The sequence below is a fragment of the Ascaphus truei genome, chromosome 5, assembly GCF_040206685.1.
Source record: "Ascaphus truei isolate aAscTru1 chromosome 5, aAscTru1.hap1, whole genome shotgun sequence".
In the NCBI taxonomy this organism is placed as follows: domain Eukaryota; kingdom Metazoa; phylum Chordata; class Amphibia; order Anura; family Ascaphidae; genus Ascaphus; species Ascaphus truei.
Window position 1 is genome coordinate 189,845,832 of NC_134487.1, and position 26,752 is coordinate 189,872,583.

The 26,752-nt window shown below is 50.0% G+C and overlaps 1 protein-coding gene across 13 annotated transcripts in view; it reads left to right on the top strand.

Annotated features, from left to right (window-relative positions):
* Positions 1-26,752, top strand: part of DMTN (dematin actin binding protein) — a 57,789-nt gene that overhangs the window by 25,533 nt on the left and 5,504 nt on the right. For 6 of the 13 annotated variants that reach the window (XM_075601441.1, XM_075601440.1, XM_075601442.1 and 3 more), the window contains 12 exons: positions 6,060-6,208; positions 14,823-14,897; positions 15,547-15,702; positions 16,422-16,466; positions 17,405-17,516; positions 19,975-20,031; positions 20,983-21,123; positions 22,455-22,561; positions 22,914-23,019; positions 25,455-25,492; positions 26,361-26,409; positions 26,565-26,716. In XM_075601441.1, coding sequence (XP_075457556.1) covers positions 6,071-6,208; positions 14,823-14,897; positions 15,547-15,702; positions 16,422-16,466; positions 17,405-17,516; positions 19,975-20,031; positions 20,983-21,123; positions 22,455-22,561; positions 22,914-23,019; positions 25,455-25,492; positions 26,361-26,409; positions 26,565-26,716 — 1,176 coding nt within the window. In that variant the 5' untranslated portion in view covers positions 6,060-6,070. The remainder of the gene's footprint in view (positions 1-6,059; positions 6,209-14,822; positions 14,898-15,546; positions 15,703-16,421; positions 16,467-17,404; positions 17,517-19,974; positions 20,032-20,982; positions 21,124-22,454; positions 22,562-22,913; positions 23,020-25,454; positions 25,493-26,360; positions 26,410-26,564; positions 26,717-26,752) is intronic. The other 7 variants (XM_075601446.1, XM_075601445.1, XM_075601447.1 and 4 more) reach the window with 3 other exon arrangements.

Below are 26,752 nucleotides of genomic sequence, written 5' to 3' on the forward strand. Positions count from 1 at the left end.
GCTTCCGTGAGGCTCTTTTTCAACCCTGTGAAGGCCTTTTTGCAGGCGACGTCCATTTGTCCCTGAACGGTGCTCGCAGAGTTGCGGCCTTTTGCCGAGGTTCCTCGGGGGAGATTTTCAACAGGATATTGAGAACCTTTGCCTTGCTGGCAAATCTCTACCTTTGCCTTGCTGGCACCCCTCTACAAATCTGCGGTAATATCCACAAAACCCCAGGAAGGATCGCAGCTCCATCACATTATCTGGCCTGGACCAGTTCACTAAGGCTTCGACCTTAGAGGGGTCAGTAGCCACTCCTTCTGCAGATAGTATGTGGCCCACGTAGCTGACCGAGGTGCAGCAGAAGTGACATATGTCCAGGGAAAATTTCAGGCCTTCTTTTCCTAGTCTATCCAGTACTTTCAGAAGGCGTTCTTCGAGTGTTTTGCCAAACACGATTTCGTCCAGATAGACTAGACAATCCCGGGGATTCATAACACCAATGTTCCTTTCCATTTCCGTGGGCAGGTAAATGGCAAATGAGGTTTAATACAGATAAATGTATGATTATGCATTTGGGATGCAAGAATAAAAAGGCGACTTACAAATTAAATGGAGATATATTGGGGGAATCCTTGATGGAGAAGGATATAGGAGTGCTTGTAGACTGCAGGCTTAGCAATAGTGCCCAATGTCATGCAGTAGCTGCAAAGGCAAAGAAGATCTTATCTTGCATGAAACGGGCAGTGGATGGAAGGGAAGTAAACATAATTATGCCCCTTTACAAAGCACTAGTAGGACCACACCTTGAATATGGAGTACAATTTTGGGCACCAATCCTAAGAAAATACATTATGGAACTAGAGAGAGTGCAGGGAAGAGCCACCACAATAATAAAGGGGATGGCAATCTAACTTATGAGGAGAGGCTAGCTAAATTAGATTTATTTACATTTGAAAAGAGGCGTCTAAGAGGGGATATGATAATTATATACAAATATATTCGGGGAAAATACAAGGAGCTTTCAAAAGAACTATTCATCCCACGGGCAGTACAAAGGACTCGGGGCCATCCCTTAAGGTTGGAGGAAAGGAAATTTCACCAGCAACAAAGAAAGGTTTCTTTACAGTAAGGGCAGTTAAAATGTGGAATTCATTACCCATGGAGACTGTGATGTCAGATACAATAGATTTGTTCAAAAAAAGGCTGGACATCTTTTTAGATGGGAAAGGTATACAGGGATATACCAAATAAGTATACATGGGAAGGATGTTGATCCAGGGATTAATCCGATTGCCAATTCTTGGAGTCAGGAAGGAATGAATTTTTCCCCTTGATGGGGTTTTTTGTTTGCCTTCCTCTGGATCAATAAGTAAGTATAGATATAAGATAAAGTATCTGTTTAAATTTAGCATAGGTTGAACTTGATGGACCTATGTCTTTTTTCAGCCTCATCTACTATGTAACTATGTAATTAGCTTTTGGAAGGTCGCGGGTGCGCCGCAAATGCCTTGGGTGAACTGGTAAAACCCGAGGGGGCAGACAAATGCTGTCTTCTCCCGGTCTTCAGGGATCATGGGTACCTCGTCGTATCCAGACCTCAGGTCCAACACGCTGAACCACTGACTGCCTGATAGAAATTCGGTACGGTAATTCACGCATAGGCGAACGGACCCGTTATTTTTCCGCAGTACAACTGTAGGAGAGGCATAGGGGCTACAGGACTCCATTATGATACCCGCCATCTCCATCTCCTTCAAGACCTCCCTCATATCCTCCACATCTCTGGGAGCGATGCGTCTGGAACGCTCTCGAAATGGCATGGCGTCATCCAACCGGATCGTGTGTTGAGCACTCTTGCTGCAGCCCACATCTATCTCACTGGTGGAGAACACCTCTTGGCGTTCCACCTGCTTGTCGCTTAGCCATTTCCTCCACTCTGCGGGCAAGGTCGATTCCCTGAAGTCGAACTGCAATCCCATAGGAGCTTCTTGTACAATAGCGCCATTCTCATGAGCCAGGGATTCTACTGGAGTAGCCGTGTATATCCGACCAGTGCTTGACCGATGTCAAACCGTATGGGGTGGGGCGAGATGTTCTGTATGGCTACCTTGAAATGGCGAGGAAGGGCAGACTTCCATTCTTTAATTTCTAGTACCACTAGTACCACTTTGAACCCCTTCTTGTCTTCCTCTTTGGGTGTGGTCTCTAGTGAGAAATACCAGTCGGCTTTGTCTGGGCCCGGGTAGTTGGGTACCGCGGCCATGTGCTTCACTCCCCCTGGTGGAATCTCTGTCAACCCCTTCTCAAGTTTGAAGAATTGTCCAAACCTTCTTGGGCAGAGATCCTATAACACTCCTCTTTGAATACTGGGTAAATCCGTAAAGAGGATAGGGGTAATTCACCAGCTTCCTGCAGATAGGCCGGAATCAGGGCTCGCACCACATCCGCGTTGGTCCCCAATATGATGTGGGAACATGGGTGTTCCTGGGGCTCGGGACATATCAAGGCTTCCACTTCCATGGGGTGGGTTTTGTTGGTATTTAGCTGGGGTATATCCAACCGCACTTGGATCACACCATCTATGGGGTAGTCTTTGCTACTAAGACCCCATAATTTCATCTTCTCAGCCGACTGTATAGGCAGATGCTTCAAATGCAAGTCGTAGAACGGCTGGTAAATGATGGTCACTTGAGACCCAGTATCCAACAATGCAGAGGAGTAGATACCTTCCACTAGCACTCTTACTATGGCCGCAGGTCCTACTCCATTGTAGGCATCTGTTTGGGGCTCTTCAGGGCTAGGCACAGGGGCACTATCCAAGGAGGTGGATGGCTGTTCCGCCGTTTTAACGGCTAAGGCCATTGCTCCAGGGGTGGGTGTTGTCGACTTTGGACAGTCCCCTGCAAAGTGACCTTCTTTGACGCAAGTATAGCCGTGGGTACCTCGGGTCGCACCGGCACTAGGCATAGTGACTGGTTTCCGGGGCACCCTGGAGACGGAGACAGGCGCCACTGGAAGGGTGTTATCCGCTGCACTTTTCGTCTCAGGCTTCTGGGCCGATGCCCCTTTGGTTTCTCCCTTGGGAGAGTCTGCTAGTGCCCAGAGGCACGGTTCAGTGACCGTATCCAGTTATGGCCTCAGAATAATATAACACAGTTAATGCAGAGGTCACTGAATAGGGTCTCTGCTAGATGGAAATACAGAGGTTCACTGAGTGGAGTCTCCCAGATAGCAGGCAACAGAGGCACTGTACTTAATCAGAGTGCTCCTGGCAGTATAAATCAGTGCATAAGATGTTGTCCATAATGAGTGTTGCACAGAGTGATGTTGCCCTAAGTGTGTGTGGGTTACCCCTAATAATGCTAACAATATGGACCCCCCAGATAACACTCGGTTTAAGGAGAATGTCTGTCAGAGGAGCGGCTATAGTATATGCTGCTATCAGGTACAGTGACCTCAAAAAATACCTTCTGACTGACCACCCATAGTATAACTTAGCTTTATGGGGACTGGGGTCTTCAGATCTAGTATCAGCATACTTTTTTCTATAGGTGTGCTGGTTTTTGATAATAGAATTCCTGCCAACAGGACAGGTTCTCAAGTCTGAAGTTACCTTGTGGCGAGACTTTGCAGTTTTCTGTAGCCCACACCTAGGTGGTGTATTGTCCCCACTATCTTCCATACACCTATTTAGGAAGATCTTTTCTTGGTTTGTTTTAAGGGACTGGCCGTGGACTACTTCTACCATTTCCCTCTATACAATATGTTCTTACTATTTGGTGATTAAAAGGTTTTTAATGTTATCAACCATATCGCTCTGACTTACCTTTCTGAGTGCATTCAAGGAGGTACTTGTCTGTCTGTTTACTCTGTGCTGTAATGTCTGCATTCTGGTCTCGGTGCATGCTCACCATCGTATAGGCTAGGGGTCTTCGGCTCTCCATTATCCGCTGCCTCTTAACAGCTTTGGCGCACGACCATTCCTCCAGTACTGTAAGAGATATGTTCCCTCCATGCCCCAAACCCTTCTTCTCCGACGGGAGTGGGTGATATCCCAGAGAAGGTTTTGAGTTTGCGATAGTTGTGGGCCTGCACTAGGACGTCCACCAGCTGCTGTAGTGTCCCTCCTAAGTCCGAGCCTCCGGTCGGTCGGCAACTAGGGCTGTCATCCCGGCAGCTATGGACTGACTTCGGGCTAACTTTGTTCCTTCTGGGGGTACCTGAGTGGTATAAGGGTTCAGCTCGGTAGGGTACCTCTGGTGTGGGTCCTGGACTGAAAGTTACCATCGGCATTGGCAGATCTGGGTATATCAATGGGCAACCTGTGGCTAGGGCTTCTGGAAAATGCAGGGCCTGGGGCCCTCATCCTCACTTATCTCATTGCTGGCGGTAACGACGACAATGCTCCATCGGTAGGTGGGATCCCACTTGAAGCATAGGGGCCGAGCTCCAGCTAAACCAGGGAACCGCCTTAGGAAGGTGCACATTTTCTGTGGGGGGGTGTCGGCCGGTACATCCCCCACCACGACCACGTGGCAGGGACACTCGTGGAACTCGATGGCCCACTCACAGGCCTCGTGTTTGGAGGGTATGAACATGATTCCCTAAATTTAGATTCAGCTGTTTCGGGCACCCCAGATCTGAATCTCAGCAGCGCCTCCAAATTTAGCCTTCTTTCCCTATGACTAAGGGAACTACGCGTGCTGATATACCTGTTGCTCACAGGAGGCCTAAGCCTCCACTACTGGGAGCCTGGGGTGAGCTCTTTCTCCTCTCGGTACAGCACCTCCATTTATGAGGGATCCCAGTGTTGGCGGAATAACCCCCTCACAGGAACCAATCACAGTAATAAGTAATATACTCACAGGTTTATAATAAATGTTTACTGACACACACATATACTATATAATAACAATGGTAACCCCACAGCGTATACCCAATAGCCCAACCTTAGTAGTACCCACCACATCCCAAAGTACGGAGGGTGGCAACAATAACCCTGGTGTCCTTCCCAATGTCAGTCTGTAAGAGATTTGTGCAGAGGTATGCAATGGTGACCGTTTTTAATAAGGCTTTATTTCCTGTTCCTTTAAACAATACAGCAAACACAACTATACATAAACCAATAAACACCTATCCCTGTGTAAGGGCTAACTTACTTCCCCGGTCCCTCTCTGCAAGACTGGGGGGGGGGGGGGGAGAGGGAAAGCCCCTTACCCACTTATTACCCCAAAGTCTCAGCGGTACCTTAACACAGGTGACCCTTCAGGTCAGTGGTGTCCGGGTAGGTGTCTGCTTGAGGGTCCAGACATAGAGGTCTGGTCCCCAATTGTTCTCCTCTCAGAACACCTCCCTCCATTTCCTTATGTCAGCTCCCTTGTGAGCTAAGGAATTTCCTTCCTGTTTCTCAGACTTGGCTTTTTCTAAAAGTCCTAATCAGCCAGGAGTCTGGTTGATTGCCTGTACGCAATTAACCAGCATACTGCTGGATTTAGGGGCAGTTTCTCTCCAACAGTGATAAGTCTCTGTTACACAGTCCCACCCAATGTATCAGGTAGCACTACCCCTGTGGACCATTGATGCACTTTATACCTGCCTGGGCACTCCTGTACCCAGGTGCAGCTGGTAAAATAGATGGAACAGTCCAGTCCCTCGACGTGGAGCCTCAAACAATCCCCTCTCTCTCCTATGCGTCCCGATCTGCGGTGTGAGGTGAGCTCCAGCTAGAGTGTCTCACCTAATGTCTATATTCCCTGTGACCTGGTCCCAGGCCGCAGGGTCCGCGTGGCCGTCCGGTCACCGGTGTCACAACACTACTATAATATAATGGGATAGAGTCTCTATCTGGGGGCCTTCCCTACAATATGCCGCTGGGGTTGACACAGGGCCTAGCTGGGGTCTAAGGGGCAAGTCTAGGCCTAGTCCAGGGTAACACTGGTCTCTGGACACTTCCTGCCTCCTCGCTGGTTCCCTCACGACTGCCTCGTGGTCTCTTTGTGCGCCAAAGTAATCCTTCTCCTCCCTGCACCTACTCCTGAGGATTCTGGGACATGTAGTCCCGCTGTCTCTATCTGCAGAGCCACCTAAGATGGCCGCCGCAACTCTGCCACTGCACATGCGCAACGCGTTACACTGCTCATGCGTGAGACCTAAGATGGCGGCTCCCCACACTCCGGGTCCGCCGCAGAGCTCCAATCGCCCAACAGCCTCCCTCCCCGCACCGGAGGTAAGAGGGAGCTCGGCTACGTGTGTGTGTGTGTGTGTGTTTATTAAGGTTATGGTGGGTAAAAAAAGTGACAACAACCCTCCACAGTAAAGCATATAGCTAATGGAAATATTACTGTATGTTCATTTGCATGTCTCAGACAGGTCTGCAACCCTGTCTTTCCCCATTATCGCCCAGCACACAGCACGTCCACTGCAGCAAGGGATTCTGGGAAATGACATGCAAATGAGCACATAGTGCCACCTTTTATCTCAAGCTCACATTACATGAACAACCTTAGCCAATGCATGCTGCTTTAGACACAGCTTTTAAGCAAGGGCTTGGGAGATGCAAAGCCAGTAAACCCACTCAGACATGTTTCAACCTTGATGGGTATCATCAGTGTGAGCTTGAGTTAAAAGGTGGCACTGTGTGCTCATTTGCATGTCATTTCCCAGAATGCCTTGCTGCAGTGGAAGTTCTGTTTGCTGGGCGATAATGGTGAAAGACAGGGTTACAGACCTGTCTAAGACATGCAAATGAATATACAGTAATATTTACTGTATATATATACTGTATAGACATGCCTGTGTGTGTATGTTCCAAAAAATCAGGGGAGCGTGTCTCGTAGCCATAAAAATAAAGAAAACATTACATAGTGCAATAATGTTTTAAATCAGTGATTTTTTGCAAAAAGGTCAAAATTGACTACTCATATTGAAGTAATCAAAATCAAGCAGCCATCCAACTTAAGGGGTGGATGCGCCCTGTGTAAATGCAGCAGCCACCAGCCACCAACCTCCAAGGGAGAAAAAGAAGAGACCATATAGTGTAGATGGTAATATATTCGAATAGGGAATACACAAATGAAGGCTTACACTTAGTACGATCAAGGTAGGCGGTAATGAATAGCGGATGAAGGGTGCTCAATCGGTCACGATCTCCTGAGTTCCTCGTTCTCCTCCGCTTCACCGGAAACACGCGTATCTACGCCGGGGCTCCCGTCACGTCACTTCCGGTGCATCGAGAACCGCCGGGTCTGGTGGTAAGGGTGGATCCTCAGTGTTCCTTCTCTTTGTTGTTAGTGGGCTGAAACACACTACGCGTTTCGCCGTTATTGCTTACGGCTTCGTCAGGAGTGTCTATTGGCTGCTCGATCTAGTATTAAATACTCTAAAACCCTCCCTCTTACTCACATCTTATTGGCTAATTGTTATGACGTCACAAATGTAAACAAAGTGGGTGGGTATAGCGCATTAAATACATTTCTACATCCTCCCTTCCTAATATCAATAATTTAAAATAAAATAAAAGGGCAGAATTTAGTAAACTCAATTTATACATAGAGTTGCCTAATACGGCATATGACAAACAAAGAATAATAATATCAACATATTAAAATTATATAAAAATATGAAAAATGCTCAGAATCTAAATCCTAAGCTAAAAATAACTTTAATCACGACAATTGTGGTTTCTCTTGGAGACAAAGGCAGAAAAAGGGAACACAGAAGGAAACATAATAATATATTATTACAGAAAGTTATACATTGTATTAACAGTATAGCAAATTCCCGAAATTTTAAAGGAACACTCCCAATTCTATATCCACATTAAGTCCCTTTGGGGTTAAGGTTTTCAATGTGAAAATCCAATATGTCTCTCTTTTGGTCAACTGGACATTACGAAAAAAAAATTCTCCAAAAAATCAGGGGATCGTGTTTCGTAGCCATAAAAATAAAGAAAACATTACATAGTGCAATAATGTTTTAAATCAGTGATTTTTTGCAAAAAGGTCAAAGGTCTGTGTGTGTATGTACTGTATATGTATGCCTGTGTGTATATGTGCTTTATATGTGTGTATATGTAATGAAAAAGGCGCACACAAATGTATATGTACTGTATTTATATATATATATATATATATATATATATATATATATATATATTTATATATATTGTGACAGAAACCAGGGGATGGTAATAAATTCCGTATATAGGGCTCCCAGGATACTAGACAGTTTCTATCCTGTTTGGCCTGGGAGTGCAGCCTTATAATACATACACTCCATCCCACAGTTTGGCAAGCGCTGGAACTGAGGGATGAGAGATCCAGACCAGAGTTTGTCTGCTGCCTGATTTCTGTCACCTGTCATGCTAATTAGGAATCAGGTATGAAAGACTGATTTCCTGTTTGCTCTGGTCTCCCCACAAGAGCCAGGAGGCTGGAAGGCTGCTGAACTACAGAGGGGAGAAGCCTCTTCCCCAAACAGGTTCAATCTTTCTGTTCATTTGTGTAAGACTGCAAAAGTACCGTGTTTTGATGTTGGAAGTGGAAAAGCCACTTCCAACCCTGAGTCAGGGATATCTAAGTTAAGTTATCGCTCAGGTGAGCAGCTTTTGTTTTGATCTGTTTTCTGTTGTATGCACTGTGGCAGTCTCAGTGCCTGGGACTGAATAAACCAGGCATAGCCTGTTTAAAGGAACAGTACGTGACGCCTCATCATTTAACCTACCCTAAAAGACCGTGTTCTAAACAGTCCCGGACAAACGACGGAGCCCCGGAGTAAGCCGTTTGTCACATATGGTGGAGAATGCGGGCAGAGCACTAGGGGGTCTGCGGGTTGAAGAACTTTGAAAAAAAAAAAAAAAAAAAAAGTTTTTTTCATCCTCTGCAAACAAGATGGAAGACGTGGTGGGTGCGCTGGTACGCAATGTCGCTGCCCAGAAAGACGCGAATGAAACCCAGCAACAGCTGTTAATAGCCCAGCAAGAAACTAATGCAAACCAGCAGCAGACGAATGCAGCCCATCAACAGCTGCTAATAGCCCAGCAAGAGATTAATGCCAACCAGCAACAGGCGAATGCCAACCAGCAACAGGCGAATGCAAACCAGCAACAGACGAATGAAGCCCTGCAAAACGCGAATGCAAACCAGCAAGAGACAAACCGCTTGCTGAGAGAGGAGCAACAGCGGTTCGCTCAGGGCTTACAGCAGGAACTCGAGATCCTGAGGGGGACTATCAGTAACCTTCCACTGGCAGCGGCAGCCCCAGTACCGAAAATGACCAGGGCAAGCCACTACCTTCAGAAGATGGGACCCTCGGATGATGTGGAAGCCTATCTTCTCACGTTTGAACGCACGGCACAGAGAGAGGGATGGCCAGAAGCTGAGTGGGCTGGTCTAATCGCACCCTTCCTAAGCGGCGAACCCCAGAAGGCTTACTTTGATCTAGAGCCAGCCGAAGCTAACGTCTATGCAAAATTGAAGTTCGAGATCCTCGCCCGCCTCGGCGTAACCAGGGCTGTTCGCGCCCAAAGGTTTCACGCATGGTCCTTCACGATGGATAAAGCCACCCGAAGCCAGATGTATGACCTCATCCACCTCGCCCGGAAGTGGCTACAACCCGAGATCAACTCAGCCAGCCACATCGTGGAACGGTTGGTCATGGACCAGTTCTTGAGGAAACTTCCCTCTGCCTTACGCCGTTGGGTCAGTCGGAGTGACCCCCACAATGCGGATGAGCTTGTGGCCCTCGTAGAAAGGTACAATGCAGCAGAAGAGCACCCGCAACCCACAGTCGTGGAGCAACCCCACTACCCGAGGTTCCAGGACTCTTCCAGAGACGGTAAAAGGGTACCGGGGTTAAGGGGCGCTGAAGAGCGGCGACCACCTTCACGCAGCACCAGCAACAGTGGTTCGCACACTAAGGGCAATAGCCAACATGGGGAGCCGGGAAAAGGCTCTAAGTGGGACACAGACTATGTACCTAAATGTGTAAATTGTCATGAGAGGGGCCACACAGCAAAAATCTGCCCACTAAATGATGAGCCCATGCAATGCAACAGCGTGGAACCTTATTCGCTGTTGTCCCAATGTATGGGCCCTAGCCCAGAGGACCCCTTGAATAACCATCTGTGGGCATTTGTAAAGGTTAATGGTAAGAGGGTTCGGGCACTTCTTGACTCTGGGAGCATGGTCACACTAGTGTCCGAATACCTCTTGCCCATTAAGAAGAAACAGGGAAACAGTTCACAAAGAGTGGCAATTTGTTGTATACATGGGGATAATCATGAATATTCCACTGTTGATGTTTTTTTTGAAACAGAGTTTGGTTCTTTAGATTTCAAGGTGGGTATTGTACCCAAACTGGCACATGATGTGTTAATAGGGACCGACTTTCCCCATTTTCTAAAAATGTGGTCCCCCGCTCAGAATAGCGCCCAGAGTTCAATAGCGGACCATAATGAAGTATTAGAAGAAACAAATCCTTTCCCTTTTTCAGAAATGGAGGTTGACGAGGGCCCAAATAAGAAGGGGGAAAAGGAGGAGTGCTGTAAAATTCCCTTCCCCATCACTACTTTGGTAGGGAATACCCCAAATCAAGATGTTGAGCAGACACTTACCACCCCAGAACCGGATAAGACCCTCGCTGACATAGAGGTCAGTCCTGGGAGTTTTAAGAAGGCCCAGTGGGAGGACCCCACATTAGCGGTAGCAAGGGGAAATATACGGGACCAGAATAGTACTCCTGGCCAACCAGATAGGTCACTTGCTTACCCCTACTTCGAGGTAGAGAACGACCTAGTATATCGGGTTGATAAAAGGAAATCAGTTACAACTAAACAATTGTTGGTACCACGGACATTCCGTAACGTAGTATTACACCTCGCACATAGTCATCCATTGGGGGGACACCTAGGGGTGGAAAAGACAAAAGAAAAGGTTCTTCGAAGCTTCTATTGGCCTGGGGTTCTGGCAGAAATTACGAATTATTGTTCCTCATGCCCAGAATGTCAGATCACCGCCCCGTTCAAGGCGTACCGCAGCCCATTGGTACCCCTTCCCATAATAGAGGTACCATTTGACCGGATTGCTATGGATCTAGTAGGACCCCTAATAAAGTCTGCTAGGGGACATCAGCATATATTGGTAATATTAGATTATGCCACCCGATATCCGGAGGCAGTTCCCCTACGTAGCACCTCAGCTAAAAACATAGCAAAAGAGTTAGTAGTTCTGTTTTCCCGGGTCGGGATTCCTAAAGAGATTCTATCTGACCAGGGAACACCATTTATGTCCCAAGTAACGAAAGAGCAATGTAAACTCCTAAAAATCAAGCATCTCAGAACCTCAGTCTATCATCCACAAACAGATGGTTTAGTGGAAAGGTTCAATAAAACCTTAAAGAGCATGTTACGGCGGGCGGTTGATAAAGATGGGAAAAACTGGGATTGTTTGTTACCGTACCTGTTATTTGCCATTAGGGAAGTTCCCCAATCATCCACTGGCTTCTCCCCGTTTGAACTATTGTATGGCCGACACCCAAGGGGCTTACTGGATATAGCCAAAGAGACTTGGGAACACGAGGTTACCCCTTACAGAAGTGTAATAGAGCATGTTGCCCAGATGCAGGACCGCATTGCTGCAGTCCTACCCATAGTGAGGGAACACATGGAGAAAGCTCAAGAAGCACAGAGGAATACATATAATAAGGGTGCTAGGGTCAGAATTTTTTCTCCAGGTGATAGGGTACTAGTTCTGGTTCCCACCGTGGAGAGTAAATTCCTTGCTAAATGGCATGGGCCATATGAGGTCTTGGAAAGAGTGGGAGAAGTAAATTATAAGGTAAGACAGCCAGGTAGGAGGAAACCTGAGCAAATTTACCATATAAACCTACTCAAGCCCTGGAAAGATAGAGAAGTCTTGTTAACCCTAGTACCCCCAGGTCCGTCAGAGAATCAAGAAACTGACCCAGAGGTTAGCATAGCTGAAACCCTGTCTGTTCATCAGAAACGAGAGGTTCAGAATTTAGTGAAAAGAAACAAAGAAATCTTCTCTATACGGCCAGGTAGAACTAGCGTAATTGAACATGACCTAGTCTCTGAACCGGGGGTCCGAGTTAACCTTAAACCGTACCGAATCCCAGAGGCCAAAAGAAAGGCTATAAGTTTAGAGGTTAAAAAAATGCTAAAACTAGGTGTAATTGAGGAATCCCAAAGTGGGTGGAACAGCCCTATAGTCTTAGTCCCAAAGCCAGATGGTACAACAAGGTTTTGTAATGACTACCGGAAACTAAACGCGGTGTCAAAATTTGATACTTATCCTATGCCCAGGGTAGATGAACTTGTAGAGAGACTGGGCAAAGCCCGATATCTCACAACCCTAGACCTAACAAAAGGGTACTGGCAGGTTCCCCTCACAGAAAGGGCAAAAGAAAAGACAGCCTTCTCAACCCCAGACGGCCTCTTTCAGTATAAGGTGTTGCCTTTTGGCTTACATGGAGCTCCCGCCACATTCCAAAGAATGATGGATAAAATTTTAAAACCACATGCTCGGTATGCTGCCGCCTACCTGGATGATGTGGTAATCCATAGTGAAGATTGGCAATCCCACCTTCCAAAGGTCCAAGCTGTGCTTGACGCAGTCCGGTCTGCTGGACTAACTGCTAACCCCGCTAAATGCACTATTGGTCTGGAGGAGGCCAAGTATCTGGGATATTCTATTGGCAGAGGTTTACTCAAACCCCAAACACTCAAAGTGGAGGCGATACAAAATTGGCCAAGGCCAGTTACAAAAAAACAAGTAAGGACCTTTTTGGGGTTAATTGGGTACTATAGAAGGTTTATTCCCAATTTTGCAACTAAGGCAACCCCACTAACTGACCTCACAAAAGCAAGAGGACCGCTAATGGTAAAGTGCTCCCCCGAAACCGAACAGGCCTTTAGAAGCCTGAAAGAAGCTCTCTGTGCCCAACCAGTGTTGGTCACACCTGACTTCTCCAAAGAGTTCGTAGTCCAAACCGACGCATCTGAGGTAGGGCTGGGGGCGGTACTCTCCCAGGAGTCTCAAGGTGAGGAGCACCCCATCCTTTATTTAAGTAGGAAACTAAATCCCCAGGAGAAAAATTACTCCATAGTAGAGAAAGAGTGTCTCGCAATAAAGTGGGCTGTAGAGACGCTCAAATACTACCTGTTGGGGAGAAAATTCCGGTTGGTCACAGATCATGCACCCCTTACCTGGATGTGTCAAAACAGGGAAAAGAATGCTAGAGTGACCAGGTGGTTCCTAAGCCTACAACCCTTTAAATTTTCTGTGGATCACAGGTCAGGGCACAAACATGGCAATGCTGACGGGTTGTCAAGGATGCACTCCCTAATATCCATGGTCGCTCATCCCTCGAGGTCTGAGCTGGGGGGGAGGATATGTGACAGAAACCAGGGGATGGTAATAAATTCCGTATATAGGGCTCCCAGGATACTAGACAGTTTCTATCCTGTTTGGCCTGGGAGTGCAGCCTTATAATACATACACTCCATCCCACAGTTTGGCAAGCGCTGGAACTGAGGGATGAGAGATCCAGACCAGAGTTTGTCTGCTGCCTGATTTCTGTCACCTGTCATGCTAATTAGGAATCAGGTATGAAAGACTGATTTCCTGTTTGCTCTGGTCTCCCCACAAGAGCCAGGAGGCTGGAAGGCTGCTGAACTACAGAGGGGAGAAGCCTCTTCCCCAAACAGGTTCAATCTTTCTGTTCATTTGTGTAAGACTGCAAAAGTACCGTGTTTTGATGTTGGAAGTGGAAAAGCCACTTCCAACCCTGAGTCAGGGATATCTAAGTTAAGTTATCGCTCAGGTGAGCAGCTTTTGTTTTGATCTGTTTTCTGTTGTATGCACTGTGGCAGTCTCAGTGCCTGGGACTGAATAAACCAGGCATAGCCTGTTTAAATGAACAGTACGTGACGCCTCATCATTTAACCTACCCTAAAAGACCGTGTTCTAAACAGTCCCGGACAAACGACGGAGCCCCGGAGTAAGCCGTTTGTCACAATATATATATATATATATATATATATATATATATATGTCTGTGTGTATGTACTGTATATGTATCCCTGTGTGTGTGTGTGTGTGTGTGTATATATATATATATTGTGATATCTGCATCACGCTGCAGTATCTTGCGTCCCATATTAAGGAAGGAAACTATAATAACAGGCCCACCATCCCTTTAAGGCAAAACAAATCATAAAATAAACATCTACTCCATAGGAGACTGACTAAACAACAGCTTCAGACCTTTCTAACTGGGTGGCAAGCTAAGCTGGTTACAACCCCAAAACATTTACTATTATATATAAATGATATACACAGTCTCTAGGCCAAGCAATATAATGTTTATCTCTCGTCTGTTTCTGTTGGGGGCTTGGCCTCACGAGAGTTCAGAGAATCCCACTGCTTTGTAGTTCCAAAGTTATGGACAGGACATCCCTGCTTCAGCGCAGTCTTATGTCCTTTATTCTTCTTCCAGGGATTAAAACCCAGGCAGTCCCAGCAGGCTCCGCGACCACGGTCCAACGTGCCTAGGAGACTGTGCTAGCCTCTTCTTAGCTGGGGAGAACGCTCTCTCTCCTTCTCTGGGGAAAAGCAGTCTCTCTTTGTGTGTGGGCCACTCACTGACTTTAAAAAAAAAAAAAAAAAACTCTTGCTCCTTAATTAATTTGCTGCACCTGTGGCTAGCTTCTCCTGGGGAGAGTAACTGCTTGCATGCTGGAAATCTACCCTGGCTGTACTATTATGTATGTATGTATGTATGTACTGTAGATGTGTTTGTAACATGTTCCTCCTTTGCAGACCCCCCTCACGTCTCCGGGCAGTGTCACATCATCCAGAGGACCCAGCGTACCAGGCTCCCCCTCTGCTATTACTGTGGGTAACTCCTTCCCTGCCAGAGACCTGCAGAGCATTGATCCATTAACCCCTCCCCTGCCAGAGATCTGCAGAGCGTCGCTCTGTTAACCCCTCCTATGCCAGAGACCTGCAGAAGTTTGCATCATTAACCTGTCACCTGCTAGAGATCTACAGAGGGTCACTTCATTGCCCCCCTATGCTTTATAGCTATATATATATATAAATACACACATACACATATACACATAGCTGGCCGTCCTCCTTGTTTATATAGGTGTATACAGTGGCGTAACTACCGCCTGAGCATGTCCCGGGAGCCCCAGCTCAGAAGGGGGGTGCCCAAAAGGAGTCGGGACCCTCCCTCCAGACTCATGATGAACCCCCCCAAGCGGTTACAGAGGTCCCGCTCTCTACCCCACAGCAATGAAACTGATTGCGGGGGGAGAGAGCAGGGCCTCTATAGCACAGCAGCCCACATCCATCGATGTCGCGACGTCACAATATGACGCATTGCCAGGACAATGCGCCGACACGTGACGCAGCAACATCATGATGCCGCGACGTTGCCCGGGGGCCCCTTACGGCGTGGTTACGCCACTGGGTGTATAGATGTGTGTGTATATAAATATTTCTATATATATATATATATACATATATATACCCCCAGGCCCGCATGGACAGTCGTGTGCTGGGGTATAAGGATCTGGCCGCCCTCCCTCAGGATAAGGCCATACTGGACATCGAGCGGCCGGACCTGATGATTTATGAGCCGCACTTTACATACACGTTGCTGGAGCACACCGGCACCCTGCCCAGCCGAGAGGTGATCGCTGACCACTGACTCTTCCTGACACTATGGAACTCTAACCCTTCAAAATCTGACCTCTGGCCTCCCAGTCTTCCTGATTCTGACCAGTCCTGACCCCAGCATTAGACACCCTGACATCTGACTCATTCTACAAAACCTGACCCTTTCCCTCCTTTCCTTACCTCTATTCAATCTATCCTCTGACCTCAACTATTTTTGCCCATTGGCCCTTTCCAACTTCTATGACCCCAACATCAGCACCTCAATGGCTCTCTTTATTGACCTGAGACTGTCCTTGCCCTCTGACCTCAAATTGCTTCTTTCCCCCTCTCCTTGTCTTCTATGTGTGACCCTCTGACCTCTTAAGGTGACCTTGAGACCTCCCATTTTGACCTCAACCTCTGTGAGCTTCTGATCTATAGCTGTGACATTCTTTCCTTTTATATACAGTATGACCTCTGTGACCTCTAATTATCATCTATTGATCTTGTCTTTAATTTTTCACCTTCTGACCTCTTATATTTGACCTATAACTGTGACATCCTGACCTCTAATTCTGACTTCTTACCTTTGATATATAACTGTGACCTTCTGACTACTTCTGTTTGACCTGTAACTGTGACCTTACTGATCTTTAATGCTAACACAGACATGTTGACTCCTGACTTCCATGCTGACCGTTGACCCCATGTGACCACGCTATCTCCTTATTGGTCTGTCTGGCTCTTTTGCAGCGGTCTCTTTCTCCCAAGTCCATATCACCTCCTCCCTCCCCTGAGGTAAGGGCATGGGGGTTATTATGGGGGCAGTGGTTAGTATATTTGGGGGTAGTATGGGGCTGGAGTTAGTACATTGGGCTGGGCTTCATATGTTGGGGGTAGCCTGGATCTTGAGTTGGTATGCTGGGTAGAGTAGTATGGCATGAAGGTGTAGTACGGGGTGGGCTTTGATGTGTTGGGAGGGTAGTATGGAGCTGGGGGATGGTATTGTGGGGGGATAGAATGGGGCTGTGTTGCTGTGTAGTATGGGGCTTGGGTTGGTATGTCGGAAGGTTGTATGTGACAGGTTAGTATTTGGGAGGGATTGTATGAGGCTGGAGCTGATATCCTGGGGGGGGGGGGGGGGGATAGTATGGGGCTGTGGTGGATATGGGTGTAACATAGCGGCAGGGGTTGGTATAGTGGGGGTAGTAGGAGGCTGAGGTTGGTATGTTGGGAGACTTGTATGGGGCTGGGGTTGGTATGTTCGTGATAGTATGGGGCTGGTGTTGATATGTTCAGGGGTAGTATGGGAGTGGAGCTGCTATGTTGTGAGGGTAGTATGGGACTGGGGTTGGTTTGTTAGGGTGGTAGTATGTGGCTGGGGTTGATATGTTGTGCAGGTGGGGATGATTGTTTTGGTATGGGATTGGTATGCTGGGGGGGGTGGGGATTGTTTTGGTATGGGATTGGTATGCTGGGGGGTAATGGGGATTGTTTTGGTATGGGATTGGTATGCTGGGGGGTGGTGGGGATTGTTTTGGTATGGGATTGGTATGCTGGGGGGTAATGGGGATTGTTTTGGTATGATATTGGTATGCTGGGGGGTGGTGGGGATTGTTTTGGTATGGGATTGGTATGCTGGCGGGGTGGGGATTGTTTTGGTATGGGATTGGTATGCTGGGGGGGTGGTTGTTATTTGAACTTCCCCCATTGCTCCCCTGCCACCCACCCTACAGGTCTCTGGGGTCTGGGCTGAGAACAAGTCTACAGTAAGTGGCCCCAACCTGCAAGGGCCCCGCAGCGGCAGCCCCTTACCCAGAGGGGGGGTTCAGCATTTCCACTGCCCAGGTACCTACCCACCCCGAGGGCAAGAGAGGGGGTGTTGGCTGACACGAAGAAGAGGAGGGAAGTCACATATAAGGAGTGGGAATATATATATATATCTACATATATGCACACACACATTTTACATTATGGTGGGTGAAAAAGGTGGGGAAAAAACCTCTCCCGTAAGCATATAGCCAATAAATAATATCACTTGTGAGCACATTCACGTCTTAGACAGGTCTGCAACCTTGCCTTTCAACCATTATCACCTAGCATACAGTGTTCCCACTGCAGCAAGGGACTGTGGGAAATGACATGCAAATGAGCACACAGGTGACACGGTATGCTCATTTGCATGTCATTTCCCAGAATCCCTTGCAGTGGGAGCACTGCATGCTAGGGGATAATGGTGAAAGGCAGGGTTGCAGACCTGTCTAAGACATGTGAATGTGCTCACAAGTTATATTTTTATTGGACTAACAATTTATGTCATAGGATAAACTTTCCAGAGTCCTGCTCTCTTCTTCATGTCAAAAAAAAGATTTAGATAAGGGTGGGTGAGAAATGGATGTCTGTCTGTCTTTTTTTTCCTGCCTTCTAAACCTGTTTTAGCATTGATTCCTCTGTACACCAGTATTACTGACCTGAAGAAGAGAGCAGGACTCTCGAATGCTTTTTCTATGACATAAAGTGTTAGTCCAAGTAAAAAAGGTATCACCTAATACTGAAGAACTCATTTATTCTGCACTATCGCAACTGTACTAACACGGCACCTGTCCCACTCCAGGATGGAAATGTCGATTCTATGTGCAAGTATTCTTGAATACCAATACAATTTTTGTCTGAATTGCTGAGGGCTATTGCCTTCTTACCACGTCATCACCGGTAATGTATTATATATATAGTGCAGAATAAATGAGTACTTCAGTATTAGGTGATAGCTTTTTTTATTTGGACTAACAATTTATGTCATAGGACAAGCTTTAGAGAGTCCTCCTCTCTTCCTCAGGTCAGCAATACTGGTTTACAAACAGAGGTTAGGAAAGCACACACAAAAAAAAAAGAGATTTAGATAAGGATGAGTGAGAAATGGATGTTTGAAGACGTACTGTAGGAAGAGTAATAAAACGGTGACAAGGAACAGCATGGAGGGGTAAGGGGATGCTGTGGAGGGAGGGCCTGGGGGGGAAAGGTGTGGATAAAAACATTGGCAGAGAGGCAGGCAGGATAATTACAAACAATTACAAACAATTGTTATAATGTGTGAGAAACCCCATATCCGCAGTAAGTTCTTGTTTTCGTGTCAAAGAGTCTTATCATTCGGAGTTCAAATGTTTTCCGTTCTTGGGTGCGCTTAAAAATTCCATTGAGGATTTTGATTTTTAAATCATTTATGGAATGATCTGGTTGTGAGAAGTGATGTCCCACAGGTGAGCAGTATCTTCCTTCTTCGTGATGGAGTATAGAATGTCTGTGCATATTCACTCATCCTTGTAGTTTTTGGCTGGTTTCCCCAATGTAGCAACCTTGGTCACATTGTTGCATTGAACCATATAAACCACATTCCTGGATGTGCAGCTGCAGAGAATGGAAAGGAGCACACGATCCGACGGGAATAAGGAGAGGACCCAAGTTAAACAATATAAACTTTAATGTGTCATAAGACCTAAAATCCAACGCGTTTCGAACGCTTGTGCGTTCTTTATCCTTTCCATTCTCTGCATTTACTATCACTGGAAGCTGCACATCCTGCCAGCCATACAGAGGAACTGTGAGTACATCATTGCTACAGGGGTACCTCCGATGAGACCGATCATGGGGGGGGGGGTCATTCCTACCCATTACCTGTTTTCAGGAGGTGTTAACCCAATATTGCTAGCTATTACTTCAACTCATCATTATTGTTTCTGGATTATCCTTGGATATTGGCATTGGCTATTATTGGTTATTATACCTTGCATTTGAGCGCTTCTTCAACCCTATCTACCTGGATGTGCAGCTGTATGATCCTTTAACATTGAGTGTTCCATGGTTGTGACTGGCTGTGGGATCTTGGCATATATGTTTGCACAGTTTGCAGCGTTTGTTGTTGCACGGTTTTGTGCCATTATCAGTGTCTTTAGGTTCGTTGTGAAGTTTTCTGTTGACTAATTTATGTTTGAGGTTTGGTGGTTGCCGGAACGCAAGGATGGGAGGTTTGGGGAAGATTTCTATTAATGTCACATCCTCTGCCAGCATAGGTTGCAGATATATGACACAAGAGGATAGGAGAGAAGGGGTGTCGCATATATAAGGAGAGGGATATCGCATATACAGAGAGGTGTGTCGCACACTGGGGATGGAAGATAGAGGGGTGTCACACACACACGTGACAAGATAGTGGTGTCACATATACCGTACATAGGGGGAGAGCAGTAACATATACGCAGAGGGGAGGTCACACATACACAGATTTCTCACCCTCTCTCTCACTCCCCAGAGCTGTCTAAGAAGGAGCCCAATCTGTACAAGAAACCTCCAATCTACAGGCAGAGAGGTCAGGGGTCACACGGTATCAAACCGACACTCTCTCCCATACACCTTTCTGTCTCTTCCCCCTCCCTCCCCCATACACCTTTCTCTCTGTCTCTGCCCCACTCCCTCTCCCATACATCCTTTCTCTCTGTCTCTTCCCCCTCCCTCCCCCATACACCTTTCTCTGTCTCTTTCCCCCTCCCTCTCCCATACACCTTTCCTCTCTGTCTCTTCCCCCTCCCTCTCCCATACACCCTTTCTGTCTCTTCCCTCTCCCATACACCCCTTCTCTGTCTCTTCCCCCTCTCTCTCCTATACACCCTTTCTGTCTCTTCCCCTCTATCCAATACATCCTTTTTTGGCTCTCCCCCCTCTATCTCCCATACACCCTTTCTCTGTCTCTTTCCCCCCTCCCTCTCCCATACACCCTTCCTCTCTGTCTCTTCCCCCCTCCCTCTCTCATACACCCTTTCTTTGATCTCTTCCCCCTCTCTCCCATATACCCTTTCTCTCGATCTCTTCCCCCCCCTCTCTCCCATACGCCCTTTTTCTCGATCTCTCCCCCCCCCTCTCTCCCACACTCGCTTCCTCTTGCCCTCTCCTCACTTACATCTCTCCTGCGCTCTATCTCGTGCAATGCACTCTTTGTGACACTATTTCCCTCTATTCACTACTCTCTCTTGCAGAATTTCTTGTTGGTCCTCTGTCTATCTCTGACACTATCTTTCGCTATCACTCGGATTCTGAGGTTCCTCACACTTGGACGCTCTCTCTCGCTGTCTTTCAGGCACAGCAGTCTCTCACACAATGACGCTCTCTCTCTCGCTATCTCAGACTCGGTGGTCTCCACTGACACTCTCACACGGTCTGATGCTCTCTCTTTCTGCCTCAGACTGGCCTCCTTCACACTGTCTGACACTTGCTGTCTCAGACTTGACACTGTCTGACGCTCTCTCTTCTCACTGTCATTTAGAGTCAGTGGTCTCTCACAGACTGTCTGATGATCCCATCGTTGAATCCTCTAAATTTCCTGCTGCGAGACCCCGGAACCCCGATCAGCCAGCAAAGATTGAGACCGACTACTGGCCCTGCCCTCCCTCATTGGCGGTTGTAGGTATGAAAGGGGACAGGGAGGTGTCACTAATTAGTCTGTCATTGTGTCACCTTGCTGTGGCAGGACCGGACTCCATGGGACATAACATCCCTTCTCTTTGTGTGACCATTTAGTGAGAGGGGCAGACTAAATGGTTTAAGGCCCCTTCTGTCTGTCACTGTGTCCCATGGGACATAGGCCCCTTCTGTCTGTCACTGTGTCCCATGGGACATAGGCCCCTTCTGTCTGTCACTGTGTCCCAGGGACATAGGCCCCTTCTGTCTGTCTCTGTGTCCCATGGGACATAGGCCCCTTCTGTCTGTGTCATTGTGTCCCATGGGACATAGGCCCCTTCTGTCTGTCACTGTGTCCCATGGGACATACGCCCCTTCTGTCTGTGTCATTGTGTCCCATGGGACATAGGCCCCTTCTGTCTGTCACTGTGTCCCATGGGACATAGGCCCCTTCTGTCTGTCACTGTGTCCCATGGGACATAGGCCCCTTCTGTCTGTGTCACTGTGTCCCATGGGACATAGGCCCCTTCTGTCTGTCACTGTGTCCCATGGGACATAGGCCCCTTCTGTCTGTGTCATTGTGTCCCATGGGACATAGGCCCCTTCTGTCTGTGTCATTGTGTCCCATGGGACATAGGCCCCTTCTGTCTGTCACTGTGTCCCATGGGACATAAGCCCCTTCTGTCTGTCACTGTGTCCCATGGGACATAGGCCCCTTCTGTCTGTCACTGTGTCCCATGGGACATAGGCCCCTTCTGTCTGTGTCATTGTGTCCCATGGGACATAGGCCCCTTCTGTCTGTCACTGTGTCCCATGGGACATAAGCCCCTTCTGTCTGTCACTGTGTCCCATGGGACATAGGCCCCTTCTGTCTGTCACCGTGTCCCATGGGACATAGGCCCATTCTGTCTGTCACTGTGTCCCATGGGACATAGGCCCCTTCTGTCTGTGTCACTGTGTCCCATGGGACATAGGCCCCTTCTGTCTGTCACTGTGTCCCATGGGACATAGGCCCCTTCTGTCTGTGTCCCTGTGTCCCCATGGGACATAGGCCCCTTCTGTCTGTGTCACTGTGTCCCCTGGGATATAGATCCCTGCTGTCTGTGTCACCATAAGGTGGGAGAGGCAGACTCCATGGAGCGCAGATCACTTATGTTGGATTCAGACCCTTCTTCTATAGGGTGACACAATGTCCTATAGAGGACTGACAGAATCCTTGAGTCACATGTTCCTGCTGTCTGTCACTGTCACCCTCCAGTTGGAGGGACAGACTCCATGGTGACAAGTCCTTTCTTGTGTGTGACGGTCCTTTGCTGACTCATGACCTCCGATCCCTAGAGTCTGAGAGACGCCAACGCAGGGAGACAAGACGCGAAGAAGAGGAGGGAGAGGAGGCGGAGGATGTGAGAGAGCTGGAGGGTTTGCAGAGGCTGGAGCTGAGCAAGGTACGGTAAGGTACGGTATGGGGAGGGGAGGGGAGAGGAGGGGAGAGGAGGGGAGGGGAGAGGAGGGGGAGGGGAGGAGGAGAGGAGAGGGAGGGGAGGGGAGGGGAGGGGAGGGGAGACTGAGGGGAGACTGAGGGGAGACTGAGGGGAGACTGAGGGGAGACTGAGGGGAGACTGAGGGGAGACTGAGGGGAGACTGAGGGGAGACTGAGGGGAGAAGAGAGAGGGAGATGGGTAGACCACACTATGGTATGTAAATACAAAAAGTAAGAGCCGCTGAGCATGTTGTACGTATATGGATGATGAGCAGCCTTTGGTGACCTCCCCTTCTCTATCCTGTGCTTTACCTCAGATCCAGTCTAATATGGGAAAACTAATCCTAAAAGAGGAAATGCAGAAAGGCGCCCACGTGAGGAGGAAAACCCGCTCCCTGCCTGACCGGACCCCCATCTACACACGTGCGTGCTCCCCCACATTCCCCAATACATGTGTGAGTGCTCCCCCCCACACCCAGCGCTCTGAAGCTGCTCCCCCCCACACCCAGCGCTCTGACGCTGCTCCCCCCCACACCCAGCGCTCTGACGCTGCTCCCCCCCACACCCAGCGCTCTGACGCTGCTCCCCCCCACACCCAGCGCTCTGACGCTGCTCCCCATCACACCCAGCGCTCTGACGCTGCTCCCCCCCACACCCAGCGCTCTGACGCTACTCCCCCCCACACCCAGCGCTCTGACGCTGCTCCCCCCCACACCCAGCGCTCTGACGCTGCTCCCCCCACACCCAGCGCTCTGACGCTGCTCCCCCCCACACCCAGTGCTCTGACGCTGCTCCCCCCCACACCCAGCGCTCTGACGCTGCTCCCCCCCACACCCAGCACTCTGACGCTGCTCCCCCCCACACCCAGCGCTCTGACGCTGCTCCCCCCCACACCCAGCGCTCTGACGCTGCTCCCCCCCACACCCAGCGCTCTGACACTGCTCCCCCGCACATCCAATGGTCTGACGCTGCTCCCCCACCGCCCCCAAACCCAGCGCTGCTCTGACGCTGCTCCCCCCACACCCAGTGCTCTGGCGCGGCTACCCCCCACATCCAACGCTCTGACGTTGCTCCCCCCACACCCAACGCTCTGACGCTGCTCCCCCCCACACCAAGTGCTCTGTCGCTGCTCCCAACCACACCCAGCGCTCTGACGCTGCTCCCCCCCACACCCAGCGCTCTGACGCTGCTCCCCCCCACACCCAACGCTCTGACGCTGCTCCCCCCACACCAAGTGCTCTGTCGCTGCTCCCAACCACACCCAGCGCTCTGCTGCTTCTTCCCCCCACACCCAACGCTCTGTGATGCTACTCCTCCCCCACACCTGGTGCTCCGATGCTGCTCCCCCCACACCCAGCGCTCTGACGCTTCTCCCCCCACATCCAGCGCTCTGACGCTTCTCCCCCCACATCCAGCGCTCTGCCGCTTCTCCCCCCACACCCAGCGCTCTGCCGCTGCTCCCACCCACACCCAGCGCTCTGCCGCTGCTCTCACCCACACCCAGCGCTCTGCCGCTGCTCTCACCCACACCCAGCGCTCTGCCGATGCTCCCAACCACACCCAGCGCTCTGCCGCTTCCCCCCCACACCCTGCGCTCTGCCGCTGCTCCCACCCACACCCAGCGCTCTGCCGCTGCTCCCAACCACACCCAGTGCTCTGCCGCTGCTCCCAACCACACCCAGCGCTCTGCCGCTGCTCCCAACCACACCCAGCGCTCTGCCGCTTCGCCCCCCACACCCTGCGCTCTGCCGCTGCTCCCACCCACACCCAGCGCTCTGCCACTGCTCCCAACCACACCCAGCGCTCTGCTGCTTCTCCCCCCACACCCAACGCTCTGAGGCTGCTCCCTCCTCACACCCAGCGCTTCTCTCCCCCACACCCAGTGCTCTAACACTCCTGCTCCCCCCATACCCAGCACTCTGACGCTGCTCCCCCCCACACCCAGCGCTCTGACGCTGCTCCCCCCCAACACCCAGCGCTCTGAAGCTGCTCCCCCTCCCCACACCCAGCGCTCTGACGCTGCTCCCCCCCAACACCCAGCGCTCTGAAGCTGCTCCCCCTCCCCACACCCAGCGCTCTGAAGCTGCTCCCCCCCCACACCCAGCGCTCTGAAGCTGCTCCCCCCCCACACCCAGCGCTCTGAAGCTGCTCCCCCCCACACCCAGCGCTCTGATGCTGCTCCCCCCCACACCCAGCGCTCTGACGCTGCTCCCCCCCCACACCCAGTGCTCTGACGCTGCTCCCCCCCCACACCCAGCGCTCTGACGCTGCTCCCCCCCCCCACACCCAGCGCTCTGACGCTGCTCCCCCCCCCACACCCAGCGCTCTGAAGCTGCTCCCCCCCCACACCCAGCACTCTGAAGCTGCTCCCCCCCTCACCCAGCGCTCTGACGCTGCTCCCCCCCCAAACCCAGGGCTCTGACGCTGCTCCCACCCCACACCCAGCGCTCTGATGCTCCGCCCCACACACTCAGCGCTCTGAAGCTGCTCCCCCCCACACCCAGGGCTCTGACGCTGCTTCCACACCCACCGCTCGGACGCTGCTCTCCCCCCCCCACACCCAACACTCTACCGCTGCTCTCCCCCCACCCCCCCCCACACCCAGCGCTCTGACGCTGCTCTCCCCCTCTCACACCCAGCACTCTGACGCTGCTCTCCCCCCCAAACCCAGCGCTCTGACGCTGCTCTCCCTCCCAAACCCAGCGTTCTGACGCTGCTCTCCCCCCCAAACCCAGCTCTCTGACGCTGCTCTCCCCCCCACACCCAGCGCTCTGATGCTGCTCCCCCCCCCCACATCCAGCGCTCTGACGCTGCTCCCCCCCCCCACATCCAGCGCTCTGACGCTGCTCTCTCTTCAGCAGTGCATTCTGGGTACGGCCGAAGCAGCTTAACGCGGGTAAGAATCGCCAAGTATATATACATGTATAAATAATGTATGGGTACATATATAAAGAAATTAGAGAGAGAGAAATAGAGCTGCATAATACCGGTAGATAAACACACAAGATAAATGGACACGGGTACTGTATATACAGCGCGTGCACACAGTCACTGTATATACAGCGCGTGCACAGTCACTGTATATACAGTGCATACACAGTCACTGTATATATAGCGCGTGCACACAGTCACTGTATATACAGCGCGTGCACACAGTCACTGTATATACAGCGCGTGCACACAGTCACTGTATATACAGCGCGTGCACACAGTCACTGTATATACAGCGCGTGCACACAGTCACTGTATATACAGCGCGTGCACACAGTCACTGTATATACAGTGCATAGACAGTCACTGTATAGTCACAGAAGACACAGGCAGTGTATACACAGAAGACAAGCAGGAATCAGAGGTGCACACAGCACGCACAGCCGGTGCATACACACAGCACGCACAGGCGGTGCATACACACAGCACACGCACAGGCGTTGCAGATACACAGCACACGCGCACAGCCGGTGCATACACACAGCACACGCACAGGCGGTGCAGATACACAGCACAAGCGCACAAGCGGTGCATACACACAGCACGCACAGGCGTTGCAGATACACAGCCACACGCACAGGCGGTGCATACACACAGCACACGCACAGGCGTTGCAGATACACAGCACACACGCACAAGCGGTGCATACACACAGCCACACGCACAGGCGGGGCAAACAAACAGCACACGTGCACAGTGTATGGCACTCTGCAGTCGGCTGTAGGGGAACTGTCCAGACCTCATCAGTCCTTTTCTTTCTATGCCCCCCCCAGCTCCTGTCTGCTGAGTTTCCAGTTCCGGATCGACAGAGAGAAGGTGCAGGTGAGAAGGAGTTAATGGTGTGATGCTCTGCAGGTCTCACACAAGGAAGGGGTTAATGGAGAGAGGTTCTGCAGCTATCTGGCAGGGAGAGGGTTAATAGAGCAACACTCTGCAGGGAACCTCCTGTATCTAACTCTTCCCTTCTCTCTCCTCAGGATTCCAGGTAAGGCGGGAGCCCTGGGTCAGAGGGCAACTATCTCTAGGACACGCAGAACCTCTAGAAATGTGTCACTGTGTTCCACAGAATGGGGAAGGTCAGAGGTCACGGATGGACCGGGGCAACTCCCTCCCCAGCATGCTGGAGCAGGTGTGTAGCCGACCATCGGTCAGATCTGAGGGGCAC